Genomic DNA, 14,026 nt, shown 5'->3' with positions numbered 1-14,026 from the left:
TAGAACGCCATAATTGAGTTGCTAAAATCATTCACTGGAAACTGTGGCAAAAGTTTGGATTTGAGTATAGTAACAACTACTGGGAACATCAGGTTGAGAAGGTTCTGGAGAATGAAAAAGTCAAGATCTTGTGGGACTTCAGAATTCAGACGGACAGGCATTTGGCCCACAACACACCTGACATAACAATAGTTGAAAAGAAAAAGGGTTGGTTCACTGAAATTGCAATACCTGGTGATGCACGAATTGTAGACACGCAGCAAGAAAAATATCACAAAGTATTGGGACTTACAAATTGAAGTTGCTGTGTACACTGTCATTTTTTGTGTATAATAATAATAGTCATGCAAAAGGAATACATAATGCAAAAAATAAAAAGGGGCTGGGAAAATAAAAAGAGGGAAGTTTTTGCCATTGAGCTGCAAATTGGGAGACCAGTGCCTCCCTTCACTAGACGACCCAAACTTCAAAGAGAAGTAATATGGAGAAAAGTCACATTTTGTCTGCCTCAATAAAGTCATTGTAGTATATCGGAGGGGGGCTTTTTTTTGCAATAACCTAATCACAAATAATTTATGCAGCATGAAATTGCCAGAAAGTCCACTGCAGATTTTTAAAAAAAGCAGAGAATTTGCTTTGTGCAACTCAAGAGAGATTAATGTTTTTCAGGATATTAACGTACCAGATTACCCAATTAATTAGTAATACAATGGGATGGGAAGGAACAGAATAGAATAGAATAACAGAATACGAAGGGACCTTGGAGGTCCTCTAATCCAACCCCTGCTTGAGCAAGAGACCCTAGTCCAGGGGTCACCAACCTTTTAGACCTCAGGGACCACCATACTCATAATTTTAAATCCCTGGGACCACTAACTGGTGCTGTGGGCATGACCTAATTTGTGGGTGTGGCTTGGTGGTCATGTGAGTGGCTGGGCAAATATTATAAATATTTATATAAATATTGAATTTTTTATTAAAAAAGAGAGCAACTTTTACCCAAGATCAGGCAAAGCAGGCAGGCACATTGAGTTGCTCACAGAATCATTCAGTGATCTATCTATCTGCCATCAGCTAGCACAGTCTGTCACATGAAATTTGCTTGCTGTGGAGTCTGCACTGAATAACAGAACCTTCAGTCCTAAGGGAGGTTCGGCTGTGCTTAAAAGCAGAACCGAAGATCTAAAGACTAACTAGAAAGCAAGAAATCCAGCCATTTCCTGCTTCCTAGCTAATCTAAATCTCCTGGCAGAGCAGAACAGGTGATGGTCAGAAAAAGGAAAAATAGCAATTTAGCAGGCAAGTTTGCCTGGTAAGGAGTGAGTGGGCGGGGAGGTTCCCGCGGGCCATGTGGGCGGCGCAGCCTTGTGCTTCTGCACAGCCTGGATTAATTGCCTTGGGGGAGTGCACTGGGGGTGAGATTTCTCTGCGGCCCACCAAAATTTTCTCATGGATCACCAGTGGGCCACGGCCCACCGGTTGGCGACCACTGCCCTAGACCATTCCAGAAAAAATGGCTTTCCAATATCTTCTTAAAAACCTCCAGCATTGAAGCATTCACAACTTCTGGAGGCAAGTTGCTCCACTCATTAATTCTTCTAACTGTTCTGCAACAGTCATAAGTGTGAAAAACAGCCATAAGGATTTTTTTCCCCCAGTGCTGTTCTAACTTCAAACGGTCACTAAACAAGTGGTTGTAAGTTAAGGGCTACCTGTAATCACTGAATCAAAGGAAAGCACCTCCATGTGGCATATGATTTTGGGGAAAGTGGAAAAGCTCCTGAAATGAGCATCTGGAGGTCCCTCAAAGCATCTTCCCAAGTTCCTTTCCAATTAAAGTGAACCCAAGCTAAGTTCAGAGCGATTAAATCCAGGGGTGAGGGCTTAATTATAGCGAGCGGCCAGACCTCAATGGCATTTTCCTTATCCCAGTCAATAAATTAACCTTTCATCAAAGGAAGACATTTCTCCCTGGGCTAATTTGAGAGTCTCCGCAGAAAATGAATCGTTCAAAATGTCTTCTCTGGCTTGAATACCTGCAGGCAGCTGAGTTGCTAGAATTTCCCAGGTTTGGGGATCCTTTGCTGAGAATCTGAGCTACCTGTGATGGCTAAGAAGGCTAAGAAGGCTGACTTTGATTCACAGGTAGAGAATGATCGATTGATATATCTTCATCAAATGAGGGTTGACCTTCAGCAACCCCATAGATGAAATATTCTCCGTGATGATTGGTCTCTAATCTGGTCCTTCAGATCTTCCAATGGCTCTCCCATCACTAGTGGATGGGAGTCCATCCACCTTGTTGCCGGTCACTCTCTAAAGAGGAGAGGGTTACTCACATTATTGTCGACATCTCTGGAAATTGCACAGCTCTTACTTAGATGGGTAGATGGATAGACAATGGGTGGATGGATGGGTGTGTGGGTGGACAGAGGGATGGATGGATGGAGGAATGGGTGGGTGGGTGGATGGATGGATGGAGGGATGAATGGTTGGATGGATGGGTGGAGGAATGGAAGGATGGATGGGTGGATGGATGGGTGGAGGAATGGGTGGGTGGGTGGAGGGATGGAGGGATGAATGGTTGGATGGATGGGTGGAGGAATGGAAGGATGGATGGGTGGATGGATGGGTAGAGAATGGGTGGGTGGGTGGAGGGATGGAGGGATGAATGGTTGGATGGATGGGTGGAGGAATGGAAGGATGGATGGGTGGATGGATGGATGGATGGATGGAGGGAGGGAGGGATGAATGATTGGATGGATGGGTGGAGGAATGGAAGGATGGATGGGTGGATGGATGGGTGGAGGAATGGGTGGGTGGGTGGAGGGATGGAGGATGAATGGTTGGATGGATGGGTGGAGGAATGGAAGGATGGAAGGATGGGTGGGTGGATGGAGGGAGGGATGGTTGGTTGGATGGATGGATGGATGGAGGGATGAATGGTTGGATAAATGGTTGGAAGGATGGAGGGATGTATATGTGTGTGTGTCAATATGATATTCTTTTTTCTCTTTTGTTTTTGTTTCTTTTCCTTTCTTCTGTTTTTACTTGAATTAGTGACCTATAAAGATGATACAGCTTTGTTTGTTAACGTTAATTAAGAACTGTGAATTCATACAGTTAACGTGGGAAAAAAAACTGCCAAATTCCATGTGTATATATGGTACTTAGTGTACTGCCAAGAAAACGATATTGAAAGTTGTCAGTGTAATTTCTATTACAGAAACTTTTGTAAAGCTTTTTAACGTTTTGTTCTTTGTAAACTTTTTAATATTTTGAACTTTAATAAAGTATTTTTTAAAAAATTAAAAATAAAATAAAGTAAAACACAGTCGCTAAACGAACGGTTACAAGTCGAGGAATAGCCGCATAAGGGAGAGGGGATGCAAGTCGGCAGCTGTTCCTTCCCTGGCAATTTTTTTTCCATTTGCTAGAGGAACGATCGTTGGCCGAAACCAACCCTGGGTTTCTGGACAGCCTGTCTTAAAGCAGAAAGCGGCAAATTGGACTGTCCTTTCCTCCCCGTCTGACCGATGGGAAGCTTTTTCACACAACCTCAACCGCCCATTAATCCTGACAGGCAGCATGTGTGGACTTCCCCAATGCCGAACCACTCCGGTCTAATTAGCCAATTTCCAGCCCTCTATAATTAATGCACATTTTGTACTCAAAGTCGAATAAGCAGCTCTCTTCAAAGGCAGCGCGATGGATCAAAAGCAAGAACCAGGGGGATGAAAGCAACAGGGGCTCGGCCATCAGCAAGCTGAGTTTTGTATTTTGGAGGGGTTGGTTTTTGTGTGTGTGTGTTTTGGGGGGGTTGCGCCCACTCTTTCTTAAAACTGCGTTGGCGACTTGTGCCTCTCCAGGTTTTTCAGAGGCGCGAGGACGGCTCCGTGAATTTCTTCCGCGGCTGGGAAGCTTACAAAGATGGATTTGGAAAACTGACGGGAGAACACTGGCTGGGTATGTATGTCCATGGCTGGGGAATATGGGACAGGGAATTCTAGTCCCTAGAGCTGGCTAGGTGACTTTTGAGCCAAGCATGAGGAGAAGGTGAGTTCTAGTTCCACCTTAGGCATGAAAGACACCTGGGTGATTTTGGACCAATTGCCAGGAGACATGAATTCTAGTCCCACCTTAGGTAAGAAAGCCAGCTGAGTGAATGGATCACCAGGAGACAAGAGAGTTCTAGTCCCACCTTAGATACCAAAGCCAGCTGGTTGGTTTTGGACCAATAGGCAGGAGATGATGAGTTGTAGTCCCACCGTAGGTCTTAAATTCAGATGGATGGCTTTGAGCCAATTACTAGGAGACAGTGAGTTCTAGCCCCACTTTAGTCATGAAAGCCAGTTCGGTGGCTTTGGGCCAATCTACAGGAGACTGGGAGTTGTAGTCCCTCCTTAAGCCTGAAACCCAGCTGGGGCTCGTTCACTCTCAGCCCAGTCCACCTTGCAGGGTTGTGGGGAAAATAGGAAGAGAAAGGAGTATTTGAGTTCACTGAGATACAAATAATATACATATAAGATAACGCCAATCCTTGATAAGCCAACAAGCAGCCAATAATGGTCCAAAAGAACCTTGCCACCCGTTTGACTAGGAGCAGGAATGTCTATTTTGCTTCAATTATAGCTGCAAGACTCCCAGCCTCAAATTCATGTAAACATCCAACCTGGGCTGGGAGGGACCCTAGAGGTCTTTTAGTCTAACCCTCTGCTCAAGGCAGGAGTCCTTGCTACCCACGGCCAGGAAGGGGAGGAGGAGAAACGGAAAGCTGATGATTTTCTTCCTCTTTTCTGGACAAGGTCTGAAGCGAATACATGCTCTGAGCACGCAAGGAACCTATGAATTGCGCATCGACCTGGAAGATTTTGATAACGGCACAGCCTATGCCCATTACGGGACTTTTGCCGTCGGCCTCTTCTCCGTGGACCCGGAGGAAGATGGCTACCCCATCACTGTCACTGACTATTCTGGAACAGCAGGTGGGTCTCCTTTCTAAAGATGTACCTTTCTTCTTTTTTATGGGATCCTTGATGCTCTCTGAGCTTGGTTGTTTTCTGGCAGACATTTCATTACCCCAGCTAGGTAATGTCATCAGTGCTAGAAGAGAGTGGAGGGAGGGAGGGAGGGAGGGAGGGAGGGAGGGAGGGAGGGAGGAGGAGGAGGAGGAGGAGGAGGAGGAGGAGGAGGAGGAGGAGGAGGAAGAAGAAGAAGAAGACGACGACTGTGGGGTCATTGGTGCTCTCTGAGTTTAGTAGTTCAGTTGTTTCCTTGCAGACATTTCTTCACCCAGCTAGGTAACGTCATCAGTGCTAGTAAAGATTTCATGACAGCACTAGGATGCAATACACCCAACCTAATCAAATACACTAAGACTGAAGTACCCAAAATCATGGGCTTTCAGTTTGATGGACAAAACGTAGCACTGATGCTGTTACCCAGTTGGGTCATGAAATGTCTTGAAGAAAACTAAACGAACTCAGAGAGCACCCAAGACCCCACACAATAATCCTCCTCCTCCCCTCACACACTTCACTCCCTCTAGAACTGATGCTGTTACCTAGTTGGGTCATGAAACATGGACAATGAAAACATCGAGTTCCGAGAGCACGAAGGATGATACTAGGCTGGCAGTTACTTGTTTCACTACCGTTGTAACTTCAAACTAAACACAAAGTTATAAGTGGAGGACTACCTGTATATGTTTTAATAATTGCCCAGAAGTTGTTTTTGTAATTTTTTTCACATTATCATTTCGATGGAAGAAAGGAAGGGGGGGAAAAAAACCGGTTTCTCCCTGTTTAGAATTTTGAAAGGAAACTGGCCTGCCACAGTAGCAAATTTCCACTTCAAACACCCATTCAGAAATGTAAATTTCATGTCAGAAATCAATATTTCATTCCAAGGTAAAGAATGCTTCAGACGGAATATCCACTTTGCAAATGTGTGTTTGGAAGCCATCCGTCAGTGGGCTGATGTGGAAATAAGCATTTCTGGTTTTCTGATAGGGCAAAACGCAACAGGTTGTTTTTTTTTATCTCCGCTGCCCTTATGGAATCCAACCAGCCAACCATTCCTCGGCTCACAATTCTGCTCACTCCCTTAAGTCTTCCCTAAACCTGTTTTTTTACAGAATAACAGAATGACCGAGTTGGAAAAGGACCCTGGAGAGGTCCTCTAGCTCAACCCCGTGCCCGAGCAGACTATTAAGACTGTTAAGACAGAGAATAATCTAACGCGTAGTTTGATATTGTCCCCTTCCTTCAGCTTCCGTCTGACAGATTGGTAGCTTGTAAAAGACTCCCATTGGAGGGGGGGAAAAAAGCTTCCCCAAGTCAAGAACTCACCATCTGGATTCCTTGAAGTTGGGAGGTTGAACATGAGGTGATTGGTGGGACTCCCGTTGTCCCATTGGTGTCCTCCAAAGCTCCAGTGAAGGAAGTGGTGGTCTTTCCTTCCCTGGAATTATTTCCTGGGATATATTTTTTTTTATTGGAATCCCGCAACCTTGAATTCAGGAGAAATTTCCTGACAGTGGATGGGGTTGCCTTCAGAAGTTATGGATGCTCCGTCAATGGTGTCTCTGGAGATTCTCTGAAGCCAGAAGAAGCTTCTTGGATGAGCAAAGGAAAAGCACCTTTGGGACCTTCATCCCTGGAGGTTTCCAAGAAGAGACCGGACAGCCATTTGTCCAGGATGGATATAGGTTCTCCCAGTTGAACAGGGGGTTGGACTAGAAGACCTCCGAGATCCCTTCCAACTCTGTTATTCTGTATTCTATTCTTTGGATGCAGCTGGGTTCTTTCTCAGAAGATGGTTGGGTTGCCATCTGTTCAGCCTTCAACAGAAGGTAGACTAGATGACCCCCAGTGTTCCCTTCCAAGTTTCCATGATGGGATGGAATTATGGCTCCTTCCCAAGACGGGATATGTGAAGGGATTCAACGTCACTCAGAACGAATCTTGTGGAATGGTGGAATGTAACGTTCTAGCATAAATTGTAATTTGATGATGGAACCAGGTCTCACAAGGGGTTGATGGGTCTCCATGGTGGATGTTCCTCCAAGGTGAGGTTGGAGACCTCCTCACTGAGGGAGAATGTCCTCAGTAGCTTCTTCTACAGTCCCATGAAACTTCATTCTGACTTATCTTGCCAACTTATAATCTGCTTTCTCCCCTTCTAGGCGATTCTTTCTTGAAACACAACGGCATGAGGTTCACCACCAAAGACCTGGACAATGACCACTCAGAGAACAACTGCGCTGCCTTCTACCATGGTGCTTGGTGGTATCGCAACTGCCACACGTCCAACCTGAACGGTCAATACCTCAAGGGCCACCACAGCTCCTATGCAGACGGAATCGAGTGGTCTTCCTGGACAGGTTGGCAATATTCGCTCAAATTCACCGAAATGAAGATCCGGCCAGTCAGAGATGAAAAATAGCTGAAGCCCTCCGTGTTCTTCCTTTCTTCCTTCCTCATCTTACCCTGTGGTTTGTTTGTTTTTTCCCCTGGGTCAGGAGGAACACAGAAGCTGAGACATTCCCTTGCCACCTCTTACACTTGACAGTGTCAAAATGTTCTCTTTGTGTGCTCAACGGAGTTTTGGAGAAGACATTCATCGTAGACCTCTCTTTGATGCCAGACAAGCATTCTTGTAAATCTGTTTTCTTCTCTACACTCGAAAGGACAGACCTGTGGGGGGAAAAACCCCATATCTCCTCACTTCACTCTTGATGGGTCTAATCCTATGCCTCCCCTACCAATTCAAGATGTTATTTTAAGAGAGGGCCTTTGCTCTTTTGAGAAGTTAGCCTTGGTTCAAGAGCTTCTTCCCAAGGACCTCCATTTTTTTAAAAAAATGCCCTAATTATTTTTACGGAGAGCCACACATTAATTATTCAGCCAAGGTGAGCTCCAAGGAAGGCTGCTCAAAAAGGAAGCAAGGATTTAACTGGTAAAAAGAATGAGTCACAGTTTAGGAGATGCTCAGGGTGAAAGCTATAATGGGGTAGGAAACAAATTGCATGGATGGAGATAGAAGGTAAATTTATCATTGGATGGAAATTGGTTTAGTGTCCTCAACGGTACTGAATATAGAAATGTTGTTGGTGCTAGAAAGCTAGTTTAGTACTGGGCCAACGATGAGAAAAATGTATTTTCCATTTTGGTGAATCAACCAAGAGAATCCAGCCAAAATGTGATGACCCAGGGTGAGATACAAAATAAACACTGTCACAAAAACAGGTGAAGCCCTTTTTATTCCTTCACTTTGCTTCCAAGCTCCAAATATCCTTGATTGGAGACAAAAAACTCCCACACAAGCAGTTACAAGAAGGAGGAAATGCCGTTTAAATTATAAAGAGTAAAAAACAACACCAACCAGGCAAGATAAGGGCTGGAGGATGTCCACAGATAACAGAACACACACTGAGAAGGACGCCAAACTCAGAGAGGAACCATAAACTAGAGATATTTCCATGCTTTGTTTCCAGCACTTGCCTGTACGCATGTCCGTCCTCTTATTCAGTTGTCACAGCTGCAGCCCATGAAGAGGATCCAAGGCCCTCTTCTGCTGAGTAGACCACATCTCTCCCTTATCCTCTCCTCCCTGCGTGCCCTAGGATGGAGAAGGGATGGGTCTGGGTCCTCCTCTGACTGCACAGCCGGCCTCTGCCCTTTCCCAGCCTCTCCACAACCTCCGGAGCCACACCTCTACACCCTGTCGGCTGTTCCTCCTGTTCCTCAGAGTCAGTCTCCACCTGGGGCATGACACACAAGATCTACGGGACTGATCCTGAAGTTTTCCATAACCCACTTCGATCTAGTGTAAGTTGTGGGTTATTTTGTAGACTCTCTTGGGGTTGAAGAAGATGGGAACAATGACAGTGAGCAGAAATCCTGGAGACGAAGGAAAATATTTGTAGCTTGTGGTTGAATTGAGGGGGATCCTGGAAACATGGAAATTAAAGTGTCTTTTTAAAATAAATGTATATACAGGTAGTCCTTAACTCAGAACCATTCACAACAGTTGCAGAAGCCCAGGGACCAGAATTTATTTTGTTAAGCATGGCAATGTTTTACGGTAAGTGTCTGTCGGGATACTGCAATGGTTGTAAGTGTGAGGACCGGTTATAAGCGTGAGGACCGGTTGTAAATAAGTCCCTTTTTCAGTGCTATTGTAACCTCAAACTGTCACTAACAAACGGTTGTAAACTTAAAAGCAGAATGTTTAATGGGATTTGAAAGGGAACTAACTATAAGATACGTAGGCGACACACTCTAAACGGTGATTATAGAGGAAACCTTGTTTTGTAATATTTGAAATGTGGAGGAATTTTTTGGCAAATGATATAAGAATATGTAGTGAAATTGTAAATGGGACAGATAAGAGTATAATGAAATAGATCTGGAAATGAGAAAACTATAAAATAAGCCCAAGGGAGGTATTTGAGTAAAAATAGAGAATATATAAAGTAGTGATACGATAAGAAACTCAATGTGAAAAATGAATATGTAACTGAAATTACATCTGTATGGAGATGTGAAAACCTGGAACCATGTTGTTCACTAAAAAAAGATGTTCTATTTTTCTTTCTGTTTTATGAAAACCCAACTAAAATTGTTTAAAAAAACAACAAATGGTTGTAAACTCAAGAGCTACCTGTATACTGTTTGATTTTATATACTTTTATTAGAACATGCATTTTGGGGGGTAAATATTGTCTTGGTTTTGACCTCGAATTTTCCTTTGTAAAGCCAAGTTATAAAGAGAAACAATTAAAATGGTTTATCCTTATGGTAAATTTGTCAGATTCATTCCTTTTTTTCTTTTTCTTTTTGGCGTCTGTTCCTGGTGTACCGGGGACCCCACCTCCACCCTTCTGTTGCCTTGAAAAACCTGCAGTTAGAGAGCAGAGAATAAGGTTTTCCTCCCCACCGTTTGAAAATGCAGATTCATGGCAAGGAGTGACTCCTGGAAAAAAGAAATTAATTCTCCTGAGATATTTAGATTACGAGAGAGAGGGAGAGAGAATTCTCTCCAAGGAACCGAAGCTGCTGGTTGGTGAGTGGAAGTAACCAAGATGCTCAGGCCAGAAGTGCTTGTAAGCTGGTTTGTTCGGCTCAAAAAATGAAGACATGCCAGTCTCCCATTGCTAGTTCAGAATTAAAATGCAACTATTTTGGTATCTTTCCAGCCAAGAGACATTTCCCCATCTTGGTTTTAAATCCAAGACGTGAACGCATTGAGATGAGAGGTTGGTCGGAGTTAAATGGGTTTGCTGGTTTTCTCCTAGGGGAAAATACCTCACATAGATTCCTATACAGGCACTCCTTGACTTACAACCATTCGTTTAGTGACCGTTTGAAGCTATAACCACACTGGGGAAAAATATAACTTGCAAGCGTCCTCACACTTATGACCATCGTAGCATCCCCGTGTCATGTGATTAAATTCAGGCGCTTGGCAATTAGCATGTATTTACAGCCGATGATGCCACGTCCTGGGTTCACATGACTGCCCTCTGTGACCTTCCCAGCCAGCTTCTGACATGCAAAGTCACTGCAGTAAAAGGACCCACAACTCTCATCCGATAATAAGGAGCGCACTATTTTTGAACCTCGGCAATCCTAAGATGTCTTGTCACTACAAGAGGCATAGCACTGTCCCAAAACAACACCATTCAGAGAGTCTCACAACAGGTCAATAATTTCCCATCTATATTTTGAGATTCTACCTAACTAATTAGTATCTTTCTAGTACCAATTATGTAAACATCAGCATGGCAAAACCTTACTGAAGCTTAATGGGATTTTGGCTCTTTAATTAAAAGCTTCTGTTTTAAAACACTCATTAAGAAGCTGCCCCTTTCCAAAAGCTTAGTTTATCCCAAAATGAGGACGATGGTTTGCCCCAAACCCTGAAGACTACATCACTTCCTTCAGCAGTCCTAGTTTTACTTGTAAATCAAGGGTTTAGGTGTGCTTAAAGAGGGTTTGGAGGGAACAAGATCAGGGTTTTTAATTCACACGTGAAATAAATAAGATCGACGGGCGAAAGCAATCAAGATAATTCCCGTGCTTTTCTCCCCTTCTCCTGCCGAACTTACGTGAGTCTAATCAGGTTGTCATTTTGCACAGTATCCCAACCGTTCATTATGGTATCTTAGGCTCTGGAATGTGTACAGCAATAAGCACAATAAAGGGAAAGGTGAGAACTAATGAGGTGTCTTATTTAAAGGCAGACAAGCGGGGATATTCAGACCCCATCTGCCAAACCATCAGAGAAGGTCTTAGAATCCAGAGGAAACAAAAATGTAAGTAATTCAACCATCTTTAATCTACACTCCATTCCATTCTATCCCTCCCTCGCTCCATCCTTCCGTTTCTCCATCCATCCATCCATCCATTGTTCCATCCATCCATCCAATACTTTCTAACCTTATTGTAGTTTGAGAATATTTGTAGCTCAGGTTTGAAACGAGGGGTCCTTGATGCTCTCTGAGCTTGGCTGTTTCCTTGCACACCTTTCATTGCCCAAACTGTCAACTCTACGTAACGTCTAGCACTGATGACATTATCTAGTTGGGTCATGAAATGCCTACAAGAAAACAACCAAGCTCAGAGAGCACCAAGGATTCCTTACTTTCTAACCAGAGGTTCCCCCCCTGTCAAACAATCACTTGAATCTTTAGTTAGCTCCTCAAAGTAGTTTCTCTACTACCTTCTCTTATTGGTGTCATTATTGTGGTTATTTTTACTGTGTTGTTTTGCATGTACACTGAAAGCTTCTGCACTGGAGACAAATTCTTTGTGTGTCTGATCATACTTGGCCAAATAAAATTATTCTATTCAATCATTCAATGCAACTGAGAAGGAGAGCTTCACACCTGACCATCTGCAGATGTGCCACTTCCAAAAGCTAGCAACACTGTAAACCCACACAAAATTGCCCTTGCCTTCATGAATGAATGAACGAATTCTTTATTGGCCAAGTGTGATTGGATACACGAGGAATTTGTCTTTGGTGCATGTGCTCTCAGTGTACGTAAAAAGAAAACTTACATATTCGTCAAGAATCATAAGGTGCAACACTTAATGTTAGTCATAGGGTACAAATAGGCAATCAAATCAAGTCAGGGATTGCTCACACCCTCACAGCTCCGCAGCCTTACAAAAGCACACACACGTAGATGGGATTGCATCCATCCCACACAGCCTATGAACTGAACAAAAGGCAAATGCCAGCAACTGGAAACCGGCTTCAAACTAGCATCATTTCCTTCCTGCAACGCTTTCAGGTAAATCAAAGCATTTCTGAACATCTCATTCTTTGCAACAACACCCCCCCCCCAAAAAAAGACAATTTGTATAAAAATAGCACAAGGCAGCATCACAAACTGATGAAGATCATGCTGAAGGTTTGCTACAATCAAGGAGACGTCGTGTTTATTGTGTTTTGGGGAGCATTACAGCAGAACGGATTATTTATTTTGCCTTGGGCGTGGGTGGGAAACAGGACAGAAGAATTCACTACATTCAAATCACGTTTTTTGGAGGCATCTCCTGGTGCCCTACATCCTTCTGAAAAGCCTTAAAGCGGTTGTCGAATCTTTTCTGGAAGACCTCCAGTGATGAAGTACCCACATCTGGAGGGAAGCACTCCAATCGTGTTCATGTGTCTGTGGCACTGATAGTAAGTGTGAAGACCCATTGTAAGTCACTTTTTTCCCCAGTGTTGTTTGAACTTCAAACAGTAGTTGAAGGTTGACGAGTGACAACGCTATGGAAGCAGTTGTCTTGTGGTGGAATGTGTACTTTTTTTTTCAACTTCCCAGTCTAGCTTGTAGCCCTGGGATCTCTTTGTGGCCTCTCATCCAATGCTAAATATGCCTTATCTTGCTAAGCTTGTTGAGATCAGCCAAGATTTGCTAGATGTAACCCGAAATCTAGTGACAAGGGTTGTTTCCCAGGAACTATCCATGGTGCTGGAACCCAAGTTACAGAAACATAATCTTTTTGGATACCACCATCCCCTCTTTGAGTCTTTTATCCCTTAAAAAAAGAGATATTTTTTTTAAAAAACAACAACAACCAGGATTTAAATTACAGCAGATACAAGATCCAAAAGAGGAATCTTCAACCTTCTTGAGTCCTTGGCTAACTTTTTGAGATTGGCCTATGTTGCCATGCGCTAAGGCCATCTCCTGGAGTCCAGCTTGATTCCTATCCATGAAATTTTGCACCCGGGATAAAAGTGGCTGGCTCTGATTTTCTTCCAGAGGCAGGAAGTTAAAAGGAGACACTACATCTGGGCAAGGATGACTTTAGGATTGGGGGAAAAAAATCACAATTTCTCTAGGAGATAAAGAAATTATCCAACACATTCCGGAAGGGCTTTTGGCTCTTTAATTAAAAGCTTCTTTCCTGAAGAACAGTAAAAATGAGATTTCTGGTGACAGTATGGTCCACTCCGGATGGCTTTTCTTGGAAGCAATGCCGAAATGGGACCCCTCTGAGATAGTTTCTTTTTCCACTTCCCAGAGTGATCTACAGATAGTCTTTGATTTATGACTATAGACCATATGACTATATAAGTATAAATTTCCATTGCTAAGCGTGACAAGTAAGACAATTCACCCCATTTTGCAATCTTTCTGGCTACAGTTGTGGTTCGCTGCGGTTGTTAATTTAGAGACACAGTTGTGAAGTGAGTCTGTCTTCCTCATTGACTTTGCTCATCAAAAGGTCGCTAAAAGTGATCACAAGGCCCATGGGGCACTGCCACCATCATAAATACATGCCAGTTGCCGTCTGAATTTTGATCACATCACCGAGGAGATGCTGCCACGGTTGTTAAGTGTGAAAATTGATCTTAAGTCACTTTTTTTTTTCAGCGCCATGGTAGCTTCGGGTGGTCACTGAATGGGAGGTTGTTAGTCAAGGACTACCTATATAACCCTGGGATTCTCATCCCATTCTTCAGCAGACCCGGTCCTGCTTAGCTTTAAGAGCATCCCAAA

The 14,026-nt window shown here is 43.6% G+C and overlaps 1 protein-coding gene across 1 annotated transcript in view; it reads left to right on the top strand.

Moving 5' to 3' along the window:
- FIBCD1 (fibrinogen C domain containing 1) overlaps positions 1-7,624 on the top strand; it is a 41,155-nt gene extending 33,531 nt beyond the window's left edge. The window contains exons 5-7 of the mRNA XM_087944302.1: positions 3,870-3,966; positions 4,806-4,985; positions 7,187-7,624. Of these exons, the coding sequence (XP_087800428.1) occupies positions 3,870-3,966; positions 4,806-4,985; positions 7,187-7,446 (537 nt within the window). The 3' untranslated portion in view covers positions 7,447-7,624. The remainder of the gene's footprint in view (positions 1-3,869; positions 3,967-4,805; positions 4,986-7,186) is intronic.
- Positions 7,625-14,026: the final 6,402 nt, after the last annotated feature.

Source organism: Notechis scutatus, chromosome 15 (genome assembly GCF_049901735.1).
Source record: "Notechis scutatus isolate UNSWTSFEM ecotype Mainland chromosome 15, rNotScu1.2, whole genome shotgun sequence".
Lineage (NCBI taxonomy): Eukaryota > Metazoa > Chordata > Lepidosauria > Squamata > Elapidae > Notechis > Notechis scutatus.
This window is presented reverse-complemented; position numbering and strand designations above follow the sequence as displayed.